The following is a 17,701-nucleotide window of genomic DNA, read 5'->3' as shown; positions in this document are numbered from 1 at the left end:
AACACATTTCAATCTTGACAGTCTTAGGTAACTTTTTTCCATTGCTGTGGATTTCTAAGAGACTGCTGGGGGGCCAGGTAGGTTAAGGGATAAAGCCCTGGCATTGCAGCTTGAGTCTCTCCTGAGCTCTTTAATTTGCACGAGGGTGCAGCTTCTCCCTGGAGCTGTGGGAGGAAACATCCATCAGAGCCTTCCTGATGGCCATCCATCCACATGGCTGCTCCAAGGTGGAGAAATGTTACTGCTCTTTGAGTGTGAGATATTTGTCCCTGGGTTAAATATGTGCTATACCTTCTGCTATACAGAATCACAGAATGGTTTGGGTTGAAAGGGGCCTTAAAGCTCATCTAGTTCCACACTCCTTCCATGCCCAGGGACACCTTCCCCTATCCCAGGTTGCTCCAAACCCCATCCAATCTGGCCTTGAACATTTCCAGGGATGAGGCAGCCACAGCTTCTCTGGGCAACCTGTGCCAGAGCCTCACCACCTTCACAAGAAAGAATTTCTTCCTAATATCCCATCTAAGCCTGCCCTCTGTCAGTATGAAGCCATTCCCCCTTGTCCTGTCACTACATGCCCTTGTGCAGTACAGCCTGTCCTGGGAATATGGGCGGGCTGGGGCTCCAGCTTCAGTCATGTTTCATGTGAACATTGTCTGCAGCCTTTTTTCAAAAAGATCCTCTGATTTTAAGGGTTTGGTCTCTTATTTAGATCTGAAAAACTGATTTGATATTTAGCTGACAGTTGTGAAAGGAGTGTAGTGAGAAGGATGTGATGGATAAGGCTTTCATTCAGACTGTGGTATACATTTGTTACAATCCAGTTTAAACCCAGAAAAGTGAGGAAAGCTGAGTCTCTGTGTATAAACCACAAAGAGCTTTGAAGGTTCAAAATATACCCAAAAACTAGATTAAAACCAAATGTAGGCCAGATATTGGTGCCAAAAAATGGATGTATTTTTTATTTAATAGTAAAAGAGGCAAAGAGAAAGAAAGAGAAAATAAAGATAAAAAGAAGGGAGGAGAGAGGGAGAGTGACAGGGATTAGGTGGAAGCATATCACCCATCCAAGGGTCCCAACAATGTCTCATCTCATTTTGTCTGGTCTGTGGTGGTGTGGGTCCCACACCACACTGCCACATGCCAAAGAGTGCAGAATTCCACGGACAAATAGAACATTTTGCAATATGTGTTAAAAAAACAGCCAAGCATGTGAAAACAAATTGGGAGTTTCTGGTTTGTAGGCTGAAAGAGTTCTCCTTGGTGAGAGTTCACAGGCCAACTCTTAAGAAGTGTTTGCAAGCTCAGTTTAAGAAAGGCCATAAAAAGCAGGAAGAAAATCCAGCAAAGAAAAGCAAATTAGGCCTCGAAAGGGGGAAATCTGAACTGATCTTGAATTTGACAACTGCAAAGAAATCCATCTGGTTCTGGGTTTCCGAGGGTGAATGTGTGAGTGTTTTGCACAAAGTAAAGCCTTTCAGAGGTCTCAAAGCCTCTGAGGAAGAGGAGACTGAGCTCTGGCCTGGGAGCAGCATTTTGTGCTGCAGGAGGAGCCTCTTGATCTCTATGGATGCTGCTGGGTCACCTATGGCTTTATAACATAGCTGAGCAAAGGTGAGCTGCCACCACCATGAGCATCCTCCTCCCACAGGGACAGGGAGCTGGTGGCACTGCCAGGCAATGCAGGAAGGGCTCTGTTTCCTCCTTTCCATCAAGGGCCTCCTTTTGGAGAGTGCCCAAGCAATAACTTTTAGCTTTATAGCAACATTTGGTCCTGATGTACAAATTGCTGAGCTTAACAGGGACGAAGGGACAATGCTTTACAAACTACTCTGGATTTAAGCAAGTCCATGGAGATGATGGTCTAGAGGTGCTTTGCTGCAGGAGGTTTCCATTCTGGAAACAGCTGCCAGTTCTGTGCTCCCCAGCAAAGATCTGGATGGCACCATTGTGGAGGAGCACATGAGGTCAGAGGAGAGGACCCAGGCCTCTCCTCCAGCCACCCTGGACTGAGTGTGAATCTGGCCCAGATAATTAAAGGTAATGGCTTTCTAAAAGCTTTGCTGTTAGTGCTTCCACCTATATGGACCATTGCTTTTATCCCAAAAAAATGTTTATGATCCTTCTTTTCCTCTCTGCATCATAGTTGAGTGTTTTCTTTATTTCCCTTGAAATAATAATCTAAATCTAGGAATTGGGAACACATAGCCTGCTTGTGTGTGTATATATATGGTTGGGTTTTTTTAAGACTATAAATTGGGGAACAGTTAAAATTATATTATTCCTGGCAGCAAAATTCCTTTTTTAATAGACAATTTGAAGTTATTATGTTGGAAGCAGTTTTCCCCACGTGTTTGTGCATGTATGGTGTGGAGGGAACTGTGCCAAGAGGGCTCCAGGCAGCTTCTGAGGCAGGGGAAGTTGCTGGGAGCCTGCTGAAGGCAACAGGCTTTCAGCTGATGGTAGGAAAAAAACCTCAAAGACACCATCTTTCAGTTCTTAAGTAAGCTTGGTTTTATCAATGGACATTTTGCCTTAGGAAGAACTGAAGAACTGGACTTTCTAGATCTTTTTCTAGCAGGATCTGGTTTTTACTTCTCTTAGCTGTTTGTTTTTACAAGGTTTGTGAGTGCCAGTGCATTCTCCTGTGCACTAGGGAGAGACACTTGTTTCTAATTAGTATTTATTGGATTATTTTAGTCAAAATAAGCTTTGTATCAGAGCCCCACAATATATACACTTCGTTATTTGTTCACAGGATAGTGGTTTATTTCCCTGCTTGTTTTTTTATCAGCTTCAATCTACTGAAAAGCTGGTGGAAGGCAGCTGTGTTGGGGAGCTGCCCTAGAACAAATTAAACCAGGTTAAACAGATTGCAGCCTCTTACACAGCATCTATGTCTTTCATCGGCCCAGGCATGTTTGTGACTCAGATGGCTGGAAATAGCAGCCAACGTGTGTCCATGGGCTGTGTCCAGCTTCCTGCTGCTTTTCCCAGTTCCTGGGGTTAGCTCCTCTCCCCATACTGAGTTTTTGCAGGCAAAGCCTGGCTCAGGTGACATTAGCAGTAGGTATTGCTTAGTTTATGGGTGTGGATGGGGCTGACTAATAGCACACCCATGTATGTGGAATTCCATGTGTGTGGAATAACACATAGGTAATGTTTGACATCGGTAAAATGGTAAAATAATGTGGAAAATTTGTCATTAAATGGCATCTGAGTTCCTGACTTGAGCTCATATGACAAAAATATTTCCACAGTTTACCTTGGGACTTAAAAAGCAAATGGAAATATGAATATCAAGCTAAACCCTTGACTGATGTGTTTCTCACACTGTAAATGACTAATCTTATTTGGGGAGAAAACCTTCCTAAATGAATGTGGATCTGTGTGGACAAGGGTGGCTGCAAGTGAAAATCCCAGGACTGGTCCCTTGGCCTCAGGTGTTGCCCATCCTGCCCATGGAGCTGCCTAGCATGGGTTTATCCTGTTTTGCTGATAGAAATGGAAGGGATGGCCCTGAAGTCAGGAGCACAGCAAGTGTGCTCAGAGTGATGGAATGTGGAATAAGAAATAGACTTACAGCCTTTCTTTTAAAGAAACAGTGCATATGCTTTTAAATATATAATAAATGCAGGAGAAATAAATGCAGAATATTTGGCAGTGGCTCACCATGGAGAAACAGCAAATTCATTTGGTTGGGGACCAAGGGGAGCTGTGTAGATTCAGCGTAATTTAACTGCAGGTCAAGCCTGAATTTTCCTTTTCCTGCTGCACATCTCTGTTTTCCACAGCACACATAAAATGTTATTACTGCAAACTGCATGTCCCAACACAGCCCCTCCATATGCATCATACCCTGTAAATCTCATGTTTTCTGCTTTCTTTCTCTTCCAGGACAGTGGCCCTGCCCAGAGCAGGAGGTCCATGCCCCATGGAGCTGGGGGCAGCCCTGTGGACAGCAAGCAGATGCTGAACATGCAGCATCACCAACCAACCCGGCTGTACACGAACAACAGCTCTGAATCAGCCCTTCCAGGCCAGCTGAGTGGACTCCACATCACTCCTGCACACAGGTAGGACCAGGGCAGGGCTTGGCTCTGCATCTGCTGCTGGTCCTGCTAACTAAGGTTCAGGGTGTGCACAGAGGCTGTTGTGCTCCTGAAGCTCCTGAGGTCATGGAATGTTAGACTCACTTCAGTTGGAAAGACCTTAAAGATCATCCTCTCTAACTATTGACCTAACTCTGCCAAGTACATCAGGATACTGGGCTGGACCCCTGCTCTGTTGGTCAATTGTCGGTGGGAGGAAAAAAGAAACCAACCAAATAAACAAACCAAAGCAAAAATAAAAAGGTCTGGAGATAGCAATTTCTGAACAAAATGGCCACATCTACATAGGTAGCAACTGTAACATAAAATTGAAGCTTGTGATGCTGAAGCAATGCTCAGGTTTGCATCTTGGTGAAGGTGCTCACTCTCCAGATCTCTGTTAAGATCCTTCTGTTGCAGATGTGAGTAGGTAGATTAGTGGCCCCCAGCTGGGATTAATGCCAAGGAAGACAAGAGGAGGAGAGGTTTAAATTGGATGTTAGCAAAACTTCCTTCACCAACAAGGCTGTCAAGCCCTGGCACAGGCTGTCTGGGGCAATGGTGGATTCACCATACTTGGAGGGACTTAACAGACATGTAGATGTTTCTGCTAGGGACATGGTTTAGTGGTGGCCTTGGTAGTGCTGGGGGAATGGTTTGGCTTGATGATCTTAGTGGGCTTTTCTAACCTAAACAATTCCATGGCTCTGTGAGTGTCACAGACAATAATACTTTGAAAAAACAAAGTATAAACAAAGTGTATCTCCAAGGCAGGATGGAGGGTGCTGCCCTCCTAGGAGTGGGGATCGCCTTGCCACAGACCTAGGAGCCAATACTTGCCCTGGAAGCTGGAGATACTGGCTGAAAGGATGAACTCCAGTAACTGGGATGTTTATAAGTGTAAGATCTGCTCAGCGCAGCTGTCCGGGAGGCTGAGAAATAAATAATGCTCCTAGGAAAGAAAAGGCTTTTGTGTAGCCAAGAATGGTTTGGGTGAATAACTCAGACTTTGAGACAAGCCAGGTTGTGGAATGGGATGCTTTCACATGGCTTATGAGGATCTGATTTATATTCTTCCAAACTGGCAAAATATCCTGCAAGAAAGTAATGTCTGTATCACATGCAAAGAGAGTTTCTTTTCAGCTTAGGAACTCTGTGTCTGCATGAATCTGTATTTCAGTGATGCAGCAAGCCAGCTCATTCCTTGTGCTGCTCCGGGAAAGTTATTGAAGTTGGAAAGAGGAGAACTGCACAAAAAATAGAGAACAAAATCTGGTATTTTCTGCAAATTAGCCTAAAGCAAGGACATTCACTTGGGTCTTTGAGTAGAATTGGGGCAGGAGTGCATTTTCTTTGAATTGCAGTACATTTTCTTTGATGAGGCTGGGCTGGTGTCATGGTTTGACACTGGCCAAATGCCAGGCACCACTAAAGTCACTTGCTTACCCTCTCTTGCTTTCAGCTGAGTAGAGGAGAGGGAAAAAGAAATAACGAAGGGCTCATGAATTGAGATGAGGACTGGGAGAAAACACTCTAAGGGCAAAACTCTAAGGTTCAAATTTTTAGGTATAATGTAAATTTATTATTAACAGAGTAAAAGGAGGCTAATGAGAAGTAAAATAAGCCTTTAAAACACCTATTTTCCCCCCCAGCCCCTCCCTCCCTTCCCAGTGACAGCACAGGACAAAACGGGGTCTGGGGGTTTGCCCAGTTCATCACCAAGATTTTCTGTTTGCTCAGGGAGAGAGGAGTCTGTTCTCTACTATGCTGTGAGTCCCTCCTACAGGCAAACAAGTGTTCCCAAAACTGTTGTGGCCTGGGTCACTCATCCACGGGGTACAGTCCCCTGGGGATAGGCTGCTCTAGTTTGGCAGCAAGGCCCCTCTCTCTATCTCTGGAAGCAGGAGCCCTGTCTCCATTCAGGTCTCCCACTGGATCACAGCTTTCTCTGCCATCCACCAGATCTGCCGTGAGCACTTCTCCAATGGGTTGAGTGGATCTCTACACCCCTGTGGACTTCCTGCATTACAGGGGGACAGTTGGTTTCATCATAGTATTTACCAGAGCTTGCGAAGGAATTTTGGCTCCAATGCCTGGAGCACCTCCTCCCCCTCTTTGTATTTCCACTGACCTTGGTGCCGCCATATTGTTTTCCCTCACGCGTCCTCATTTCTTCCTCTTCTCTGACTGACAAAAAGCTGCTGCTTGTAGATACTATTGCCAACAAGTTCCACTAATTCAAAGATTCCTGCAGGATCCCACAGCACTGAGAGGTTGATTTTGTCTAGGTTCTGTGTCAGGGAGTCTCTGGCCATATTTCCACCATGGCCAGGCCCTGCCGCCATGGAGCCAGCAGTGGAGGCTGCAGCCCCAGCACTGTTTAACGCCTCTCCTCCCTGCCGGGCAGGGGAAGGAGAAGCCACTGCTGCCCCCCTGCCCCTCTGCCCACAGCATGCCTGGCCAGGCAGGGCAAGACTCACCACAGGCCATGCCAAGGTGGCGGCAGCCGTGGCTGCGTATCGCCACAGGCCGGGCCAGGGATGGACCCCCACAGCAGTGCCGTGCCATCCCTGGAAAATCTGCTCCATTTTGATTTTCTGCTTAAATATGTCATCACGGAGGTGTTACCAACCTCTCTAATTTGGCCAGCAGCATGTCCAACTTCAGAGCCATCAGAGATTGGCTCTGTCTGACGTGGTGGAAGCTTCCAGCAGCTTCTCACAGAAGCCACCCTTGTGGGGCCCCTCCCTGTTGCTACCAACAAACCAGGCTGGGCCAAATAACAACAGCTGGCCAAAACCTGCCCTTTGCCATTGAAAATGTGTGAATTGATGTAGAAGTGAGCTGTAGCAGGGTAGAGAAGCACTGGGAGCACATCTGTGGGGTTTGGACTGGCTGGGAGTCACAGAGATGGGTCCATGGCTCTGCACCACCCAGCCCAGCCCTCACCTCCCACAGGGAGCAGAGCTGCTGGGCAGTCGCTACCAGAATATGGAGCTCTAGCCATTCTTTGAAAGTGTCTTTTGCTGGAGGTTTTTTTTCTCCTTCTTTGAAAGTGAATGTTATTTCTTTTGTTTATTTGTTTAAGCAGACATGAATATAACACTGGTGGAGAAAATTATCCAGATGATAGCTAAAGTATGTGAAGCTGATGGAGTTCAGGGCTCTTGCTGTTTTCATGGGTTTTATAATGACCTTGATGACCTGCTCTATAAAAAGAAAGAGGAGCCCCTTCCCCTGGAGCTGTGCTATTTGTTGGGGCCTCTGGAGCACAACAGCACTTGGATTCAGCTTTTCTCAGCAGGACATTTAAGCATGTACCTGAAATATATCTGATTCCAGACCATGCTTTTCATTTTTTGATGTACTGGACTGGAGTAATGGTTTAAATTGCTATTTGTTGTCTGTGCATCCCAAATGCTCCTCATACAGAGCAGGAGCAGCTCCAGGCTGGAGGTGGGGGGGCAGCAGTTACAGGGCAGCCCCAATGTTCCCCTCCCTGGTGAGGTGGTTTTCTCAGTTAAGCTGTGCTCTCTGTTTGTGATGTACCTACAATAACACCAGCTTCACAGGAAGCACTTGTGGGTGGTGAGGGATTTTGCTGTCCTGCCTGGCACACACTCTCCAGATGCCCTTACAAGGGATGGGTGCATCCCCTGGCCCTACACAGTTAATAAAATGCATGTTTTTTTTCCCATTTTATCAATAAATTCCATAGGTAGCAAAGCAATTTACAGCATTTGCAAGCAGCTGCCCTCTTTCCTGAAGGCATCTGCTAACTGGGCCAGCCCTTGCTGTGTTGCTCAATTGGAGCCCAACAGGGAACAAGTTTAACCTCCTTGGTTCAGCAACTGTTCCTGTGCCAGACATACCTCCAGGCAGGGAAACACATGAGAACAGAGGTGCTTAATTGAATCTGTGGGAATGTGGAGATTTCAGTACCTCCCTGATGAGCTGACAGTAGCTGTTTCTGTTTGACTTGAGCCTTTCTTTCTTTGCTTTAAACCAGCATTGACCCCGTGAAGTCTCTCCCACGGAACAGGAATGGGATTGATGTGGAGTCCGATGTCTACAAGATGCTCCAGGATTATGAAAAGCCCATTTCAGAGCCAAAGCAGTCTGGATCCTTCCGGTACTTGCAGGGCATGTTGGAGGCCAGTGAGAATGGTAAGGAGGTTGGCACCCAAGCACCCTCCTCTGAGGAGACCACCGGGATGGCAGGTTTCAAATCAGTGTTTCACATACTCCTGCTTGCCAGATTTTGTGGTTGACTTGAGCACCATGTGAAAGCTGGATTTGTAAGCAGCGTGGCAGCTGTTTTCTGAGATGGTTTATGAGATGTGATGGCCTTAAGCAGTTGTGTAAGATCACTGTTGGAGAACCTGGTCTGGTTAAGTAAATGGCATTTGCATAAGGACGTGGGATGGTCCTCAGCAAGGCAGGGATAGAGATCAGGAGCTCTTGGCTCATTTCTCAGGTCTGTCACAGATTCCTGCCCATGTTGTTAACACATTAAATAATAAGATCCCAAATCTATACATTTCAGCTTATTCTTTATTTTATTTGTCTTTCACCGTTAAGTCTATTGGGGCTTTTATGTTCAAATTTTTAGGCTTTGCTTTACAGTCTTACAGGGCAAGACCCCTCTTTCTGTTTCCTTACAAGGGCCCCATACTGCAATCATGTGAATCCAGGAACATATCTTTTATGAGAAAATACCAACTGCTGTAAATCTCATTATGGAGCCGTGAGAGGTAGTGAGTTGGGCTGTCGCATTTCAGTTTCTGTTTGTGTAACGTGTTGGAGAAGTCTGTTCTTTGACTAGAAGGATGTTGATTCTTGCTTCACAAGAAGCACAATTGCAGGTAACTTCTGATCATCATGGAATTCCACCAGTATTGGTTTTCTCAGTGGGACTGAGCCATAGTTGCAAAGCATGAGGTAGGATCCACCTCAGAAGCACTTGGGTATATTATTGTATTTTATATTAGTATTACAGCCCCTGGAGTGGCAGTATTAAAGCCCTTGGATTAATGTTAAATACAAGCCTCAGTTGGACCTTCAGGTCCTTCAGGACCTCCAAGAGCAAGGACAAATCTGCTGCTCCTACAGTCTCCTTGTTAGGAAAAAGTAAATGGGAAGTGACTGTGTTAATCCCAATTAGTAATGCTGCTGCCTTCCTCCCTTCTCTGTGCCAGGGAAAGGGAAAAAAATTCAAGCTTTGCTGGTTTGCTTCTGCCTCCCCCTGCATCCTGCAGCCCTGGGTTGGCAGAAACCCAGTGCTAGGAGGAAGGGAGAAAGAAAAGGCTGGGGAAAAAAGAGGTGCCAGGACAAGTCCCCATATCCTGGGACTGTGCAGCCAGTCCTGGATGTGTGCTCATCAGCATTCTCTTGGCTCTTGCCCATCACCAGTTCAACACTGTGTGTGTGACTGGAGCCTGACAGGCTGCTTTTGGTACCAGCCAGTATGGGACAGGCTGGAGCAGTCACTGTCACCTGGGTTCTACCATTCTCCCTCTCAGTAGTGTGGAGGGGATGTGCGACTGCCTGCAGGCACAGCCTCACTTATGCCTTGGTCATTCCAAGGCTGTTTATTTCACAAGGGATGAGAAATTAGGTGAAAAGCATCTCTGCTTGGCATGAAGCTCTGTGATGTTCCAGCACGTTTTCAATCCTAAGTGTTCCTGCTGGGTTTGTTTTACAGCTGCCACCCCTGCTCCTTTATCCTTAAGCCTAAAATTACACATTTTACCTGAGCCTGCTCTGCATTGTCCTTTTAAAGTCAAGCTCTCCTCTCCCAAGGAGCTGAGTGTCTTGGACAACGACCTGTTTTATATGGAATATGTTCCTACTGGAAGCATTTTAGCTCTGTCCCACACCCTTAGGGAGCTGAGGTGGAGGCTGGAGGAATGGCAGTGCCCACCCTCATACGCACCCATAACCCAGAAAGGACAAAAAACTCCAGCCATAATGGGGATGGCAAGGTTGAGGCTGTGGAGTTAAAGCATTTTGCTGCCTTGCAGAAGACCATAAATCACCATGAGACTGGGCTGGTAAATAGAAGGAAATGATACACAGATCAAGAAGATGGGAAGCAGCCTTCTCTGCAGGGTTCATTTTGTTCTAAAATCCCTTTTTTTATTATCTTTCCTTATTTCCTTTTTTAAGCAGCTTATCCAAGCACTCTGCATGAGAGGCAGTGACAGCTTAACTGTTAAATGTTGGCAGATGAACCTGTCTAGTCCAAGCATGCTGTGTCTCATGCTGGGGGAAGCCAACAGCTTGAGCAGTTGCTTCCAGTTTATTCCCAGCAAGGCAGCGGAAGGATTCAACAAGGGGCTTGGCTGGAGCCAGCCAAGTACTGGGGGAACTCCTGGGGTGGAGTAGCCCTGCTCTGCTCTTGGGCAGGCACTCCTGCATGTATGAAAGCTCTTGGCATTGCCAAACACTGTCTTGTGTTTTGGGGAGGTGGGGTCTGGTGGCAAGTTGCTCCTTTTGGTTTTACCCCCTCGGCTGGAGCTGCTGGCAGTGCTGGCCTCTGTGTCAGAGCCATGGCTGGACAGGGGGGCTGTGGTGGGAAGGTGCCTGTGCACCCCAGGGGATCAGTCAGGGGTGCACCCTCCTTCCCATCTGGGCCCAGGACAATAAGCACTCCTGAGACACACTAGGTGGGGGAACAGGGGTCTCTTTTCTGAGTAACACCCTTCAGTCTGTGGTGTGACCCTGCCCCAGGGCTGTTAGCAACCAGCAGTGGTGATGTACCAGGCTCCAGGTGGCAAATTAGAACGCTGGAGAATGACTTTTCATCCAAGAGCTCCTCTGCTGCTTTTCCAAACTGTGAGCCAGCTGGTCCTTCTTCATGAGCTTTTCCTTTCTATGACCTTAGGCAATCACAGAGGAACTGTAGATCAATACATGCCAAAAAACAGACCAGTCAGTTGTCAACTGTGGAAAACCATGCAGTCAATACTGGAAGCTTTTAAGTACCCCAGGAGTTGGCAACAAGCATGCTGGTGTTGTCCAGAATTGGAGGGCAGATGGTAGATGGTCTGTAGGGAGTGGGAGCTGCAACACTGAAAATTCTCCTATGATATTTTCTATATGCACAAAATCTTCATTGCTTCCTTTCCTGTTGTTGGACCTTCATTAAAGGAGGCCCGGTGCCTCAGAAGACCTTACATTCTATCACAGTATTTTGATTTATATTATTTGAGCTTAAATGTGTGCTCTAGGAAGAAAAGTGCATGTGATTCTATTATTGTTTGGTTCAATTTGCTTCATTCTCTGAAATTCTTTCATGGATGGAACTTTTTTGGTGGGGGGGGTGGGGAGGAGTGGCTTTTCTGAGCTCTTCACTTTATGATTTTTAACTAAGTAAGTAGTATTATAGCCAAATTAACCTCTCATCTCTAGATCACAGCTGCTTTGCATTTTGACAAGGTCCATGTCTGTTGAGCTGGGGCTGTCCTGGAACTTCCAAGGGAGTTGCAGGTCCTGTTATGACAGGCAGGCTCATCTGACACCATAAGGGAAAAGGAAAAAAAAAAAGGAAGAAGAAGAAAGAAGAGGGGGAAGAAAACAGCCCTGGGAGGCCAAGTTTTTAATCTGTGTCTTTATAATTCTTGGCAGGTGAAAAACTCGACAAACTGAGCAACCCCCGGAACATCAAGTCCCCGGTGCCAAAGCTTGGTGGCCCCATGTCTGGGCTGCAGATGCTCCCCGAGTGCACCCGCTGCAGGAATGGCATTGTGTAAGTGTCCTGCCTCACCAGAGCCCCTGCTGCAGTGGGGACAGTGACACTGGGACGTGGTTGGGTTGGGTCCTGCCCAGCACGTGGGTTAGAATTTATAAGCAGAATACCTTGAATCCCTTTCTGTTTTTTTCTAACCATATCTAAACCTGAGCAATGCAGTTTGGATTGCCCCTTTTAAGGGAATCTCGCAAGGGATGATTTATGGGATGGTTTGTGCCCTGCTTATCATAGTAGCTGCCCAGGGACTATGAATAGCACCACGGCACCAGGCACTCCTTCACTGCCTTACAAGGGTTGGTGGGAGAAACACCTTGAGTGTTGAGAAGAAGACAGCTGGTTTGTTTGTTTGTTGAAGAGTTACTCTCCAACAGATGGATGTTTATTTCAGAAAGTTTAGGTTTTTTCTGCTTTGTTTGTTGTAATTTATGACCTGTTGTAATTTATGTTCTGTTGTAATTTACATCCTGCTGGAGCCAAATTTTCTGGCTGAGTGTGAGCTGTGCAAATGCCTGCAACTGTATTCTTGCTGGTGCTGTGAGTGAGGGTCTCTGCTCCACAAGTCATAGTGCCTGCAGGTGCTCAGCCCCAGTCCTTGCAGGATGCTGGCTGATTTTCAGATCCAGGCTGAGTGTAGATATTTAAGGCTGTGTTTTGCATCAAGCTGTGGAGCAGTGCTGCTGGGTGTGGAGCACCCTCCCTGCAGAAGCACAGTGAAGCCACACCTGGAGTGAGATGGCAGCTTTGGGTGGGCTGAGAACCCCTGATAACACCCTTACATGTCCCTGCACGCTGCTTTCCTCCACTTACTGTCTCACTTGAGGCAGCAGGAAAAGCTGTTCATGCTCCTTGTTCCTCCACCTCACTCGAGCTCTCCGGATCTCTCGCAGGGGCACCATTGTCAAGGCTCGGGACAAGCTCTACCACCCCGAGTGCTTCATGTGTGACGACTGTGGCCTCAACCTGAAGCAGAGGGGGTATTTCTTCATTGAGGAGCAGCTGTACTGCGAGACACACGCCAAGGAGAGGGTTAAGCCCCCTGAAGGATATGACGTGGTGGCTGTTTATCCAAACGCCAAAGTTGAACTCGTCTAAGGCTGGGCTGTGCTCTGGAGAAGTGGGGTGGCCCACCCACGTGCTCCTGCCAGCTGCAAGCACTGGGGCTGTAATCAACCCCCATGACCAAAGCCCAAGTTCAAATGCCTTTTCCTAGATAAAACCGTTTACACTTGGGATCTCTGGGGAATGGTGTTGAAAGCATTCAAACAGGTTTTGCCCTTCTTTTTGACACTCTGCTTTTTGCTGTGTTGGGTTATTAGTCTGTGCTGTAATCTTATCCAAGATCTGTGTAAATATTGATTAATTCTCTACTCTCTTTCATATAAAACCTGTATTCCTTTTTTTTCTTTTTTTTTTTGTGCCCTCCTTCTACTGAAGATGTTTTAGAAGATGTTTTAAAAGCTCAAAGAAAATAAGGCACTTTAACAAAAGAAGCTGTCTTTTATGTCCTGACCCTAATCTCCTGTCCTGTGGCTGCCCCAGTGATTCAAAACCAGCTCCGAGAGTCAGGACAGTACCAGTGGGTGCCTGCCTCAGCTGAATCCCAGCAGATGTGCCAAGGAAGGGTGGTCTCTTAAAACAGTAATTACAGTGAAACTCTGGACCAGGGCAGTGCAGTTTGAGGCTGACAAGGACTGATTCAAGTTCCCAAGAGATCTCCATACTGAGTGTGTGATGAGGCCTTTTTCTTCCTCCTTCTACTCCTAATTCCATTATTCTGTCATCTAATGACTCAAGCACACCTTGAAAGGACACTGCAGCAGTCTGGAGCACCCTTTAATTATCCCCACCTACATTTCTGCCCACAGCTGCCTTTGCTTTGGCCATTGTGACTATTCCCCAGTTTTTGCTCTAATGTTGTAGTCCTTTGTTTCTAAATCCTCAGATTGCTGCTATCTGGGTCTGCCTCCCAGCAGAGAGGGGGTGATAAAATCCCTCCAGGCACTTAGGGAATAACCAGAGCTTGGGTGGGTCCCAGGGCAGCAGGATTGTGTTTATACCTATCTCCCAAAGCTGTGCTTTCAGCCAGGTCCATCATCCACTTTATTTGACAGGGAAAAGATTTAGTGGCTCTTGAAATGTTTCTTTGTTAGAGGATTGTGGATTTTTTCATGTTAGTACTTAGAAGGAGGAGAGAGAGAGTTGACTTGCTCAGCTGCTGGGTACTGCTGTGCAAGGTGATGGGAGCTGTATTTTTGGTACAACAAGGTTATTTCTGCTTTGCAACAGCCTCAGTCTTCTTCCTTCTCATTTTGGGAGAGGGAGGATGTGGGGGAGAAAAAGAAATGCTTGTGCTTGCTTTCCTTCCATGGAAAAGGAAAGTAAGAAATGGAGTGATGGGCAAAGCACCCCTTTCCCTCCTGGCTCTCCATACGAGGGAAAATTGGGGATTGGAGGAGGGTTGGGAATATGATCCTAGTTGGGGCTGAGCAGGCAATTTCTCCCTACAGGTTTTGCACCCCAGAAGGGATTTTAGAGTGTTACTGGTCTCCATCTAGACCTCTTCATGCAATGCCCTACAGGGACACAGCAGCTCCTGCCCCATGCCCTGCAGCGTCCCAGCAGCCTGGGCTCCCACCAGCTGGGTACCACAGAGATGCTGGCTGTGTGCCTCAGGGGAACATCCAGAGGACATCCTCCTCCTTGTGCCTGCAGGAATTTTTAATTATTAAAGTACAAGAAACGTGTAAATTTTATCACAGTGCTGAACCACGTTTTTCTTGTATTTGCATGGCCTTGCTTGGTCAGTTGGACCCTCTGAAGGGGGGAATGCTTGGGACAAGTGTAAAGGAGGAGATGGTAATCAGGTGGGAAGCATTACTGCCCTGGTTGCAGGGCTCTGCTTGGAGCTCCTTAGGGTGCCCTTGTCAGAAACATTTATTCTGAATTCCTCTGTTATCCTTATACATTGCTGGTTTGAGCTCTGGTGCCTGTAGCTTGAGAGTTCAGGCTTCACCAAAATCCAGGACTGAATACAGCCCAGCTGCATGATGGAAGACTCCCAGCATGAATAGCACAGGATGCCCTTCCCTGTTTTCCAGGCAGGCAGTTGGAGCTGCCAGTGGTGCTGTTTGTCACTCCCTGGGGCTCTTGTCCCCATTTGACTCTAGCTGCGTGGTGGCCGTGTCCTGCAGGATGCCAGGAATCTGCAGCCCTGATACAGGGGAGCACCAAGAAGTTCACAAGTTGGTTCATTGCCCTCATTTTAAACACCCAGCTGAGCAGGGTCCTGCCAGGGCACCCTTGGGGGTTCTTGCTTGTGGGAATGCTGGGCATGGAGCTGTTCTTCTAATGATCCCAAGTTCCCTCCAATCAATATTTCCACATGGCATCTCATGATACCTTAGGAGTAATCAATTCACCTGATCGCCCTGCAGAGCTTGGAGCTGCCTCACACAGGCCCATCCCAGGGCCCATGGTTTCCTGGCTTCAGGCCACCCTGATCCTGTTGTGAGGCTTGCAGGAGCAGCCACAAGCAAGTGTCACCTTCTCTGTCACCAGATAATGCTGTTAAACTCTGTAAAATGTGGGGAGGGTACTGTTTGTATGAAACAAATAAAATAAAATTGTATTATGGGTTTTGTCTCACATCACTTGGCCTTTACCTGGTCTATATGTGTGGGGGTCCCCTGGCATCCAGGGGGCTGGATAAACTTCAAAAAGCATCATGGAGATACAAATTGCATCTCCATGCTAATTGCAAATGTGAATTGCTTTCCACATTTCATTGAGAGCTTGTTTGAGGTTTGGTCTGTGTTTTGGGGGAATTGGTGTGGGGTTTTTTTAACTTGAGACGTTCCTGGAATCCTACATCCTATCAGGTGTGGAGGTGGGAAAGGCCACTCTGTCTCTGTGTGATCCCCCACTGGTGCCTGGCTCCTCTCCACCAGTGTGACCCAGCTCACCCGGTCATGGTCCAGAGCTTTGCTGCCTCTGCTCCTGCACAAGGCTGATGAATCAGTGTTTTTGGTGATGTTTAATCAGCCACAGTGACACTCCAAGGGATCCTTCTCCCACCTGATGTCCCAGGCTGTCTTCAGACTGGGATCCACAGTTCTGCAGCACTGGGGTATTACTGCTGGAGTGAGCTGGGCCTTCTTCCCAAGGAGAGGTTACTGCTGACCCTTGGAGTACAGAAGCCCACTGGGTGGTGGGAGTGTGGGGGATTGGGAGGTGAGGGCAGGGTTAGCAGCTGTGTCAGAGGGATGTTTGCTTCTGTAGCTCAGTCTCTATGGGTCTGGTTTTAACAGTTGATTGGGATTCAAATCATTGGTGTATCGGAAAGTCAGAAGTGGTGTGAGGTAAGTGCCTCCAATATTTAATCTAAAAAGTTTGATTTGGCAAGCATTCATACATGGAAATTGTTGTCTGTATGTGCCTAAAACATTTAAAAGAAAAAACCTCTGAGGCTCTGCATGTGGCAGAAAAGGTTTCCATAGGGGAAAGAAAAAGTTTCCAGTGTGGGTCTATGTGACTCTATGTCTAATTTGTACACATATTCAAATAATTAATATGGTTATGACTCTCCAATTAGTGGTTTTTCTATTCACCCTTGAACACACACATGTGTTGGATGTGTTTCTGTGGTTTAGCCTCCACCATCCCCAGCCCCTCTGCCCTGGGCATTGATGCTGGAGGGCTTCAGCCCCTTGGGGTGATCCCCACTGAGGGGTACAGAGAGCCTGGGCAGCTCTGGGACCCCCCAGACCCTCTGCTGCCCACACAGCTACTCTGACCAGCCCAACACTGGGAGCCTCCTCTCTTCTTCAGGAAAAAAGAGGCACAAGCTCCACAGCACAGCATTTATTAACTAAATGAGGTGGGACCAGGGCCAGACTGATGCAAGTTTTAATTGTTTAACTTTTTCCATGTATCATTAAAGTTTCTTACTTAGCCAGGCATTATTTCCACCACCACGCCCCTGCTCTGCTGCAGCTTTTGTTTGGAGTTGTTTAACTTTGCTTTTGTTACTAGTGGTCTGCCCCAGGGACTGAAAAAAATCTCAGCTTGTCCATTTATCTGAGGATAAATGTCCTGTGCCATAGGAGGGAGATTGAGGGGAAGAGGCTTTTTGGAAAAGGTCCCTCTCTTCCCTTTCTCATGTATGAAGGAAGCTATTTTCATTACTTTAGGGAGGAAAAAAATCTTCCATACACATATAATAAAACCCAGAAAACTGCTCCCGATTCTAGAGCAACTTAGTTGCAAGTTGTTTGTCTCTGTTTCTCCTCAGCAAACACTCTCAGAGCTCTTCCAGCCAGGACCAGCTTCTCCCCCAGGACATTTAAATATTCTGAATTTTTAGGTAGCCCTACAGCAGCTGCTTGTGCAGGGAGCCCAGCGGGGAGGGCCTGGGCTGGGCCAGTACCCAGCCCAGGGTAGTTCAGGGCAGTTCAAGTGCACAGGGCCACACTTCACTCTGCAAAGGTTCTGCTCAAGCCTGGTTCAGGCTTTTGCCTTTATTAATAACTATTTTCTGAAGAAGCACCTTAGTCCTTCACTCCCAAACCTGAAGGGTTGCAGGAGGCCAGTGATGAGTGTGTCCTCCCCAAACTGATGGACTCTGAGGAGATGCAAGCTACTGGCACTGTGGGACCATGGGCTGGGAGGATTTGGGCTCACCAGTGGGGCATGGACACCACCACTGGAAAATCCAGCTGGAGGGGTTCTCAGGAGGCCACTCACACCTTGCCCCTGTCCCCAGGCAGCATCAGCCACCATGACCCTCCCAAGAGGTGTCCAACCTGTCCTTGGTATGGACAATCTCAGCTCCCCAAGCAGCACATCCCAGGGGTTTTCC

The 17,701-nt window shown here is 47.3% G+C and overlaps 1 protein-coding gene across 1 annotated transcript in view; it reads left to right on the top strand.

The window, feature by feature from the left end:
- Positions 1-14,129, top strand: part of PDLIM4 (PDZ and LIM domain 4) — a 43,839-nt gene extending 29,710 nt beyond the window's left edge. Inside the window, exons 4-7 of the mRNA XM_031055304.1 lie at positions 3,898-4,076; positions 8,101-8,258; positions 11,721-11,841; positions 12,732-14,129. Coding sequence (XP_030911164.1) covers positions 3,898-4,076; positions 8,101-8,258; positions 11,721-11,841; positions 12,732-12,936 — 663 coding nt within the window. The 3' untranslated portion in view covers positions 12,937-14,129. The remainder of the gene's footprint in view (positions 1-3,897; positions 4,077-8,100; positions 8,259-11,720; positions 11,842-12,731) is intronic.
- Positions 14,130-17,701: the final 3,572 nt, after the last annotated feature.

The sequence above is a fragment of the Geospiza fortis genome, unplaced genomic scaffold (assembly GCF_000277835.1).
Source record: "Geospiza fortis unplaced genomic scaffold, GeoFor_1.0 scaffold55, whole genome shotgun sequence".
Classification (NCBI taxonomy): Eukaryota; Metazoa; Chordata; class Aves; order Passeriformes; family Thraupidae; genus Geospiza; species Geospiza fortis.
This window is presented reverse-complemented; position numbering and strand designations above follow the sequence as displayed.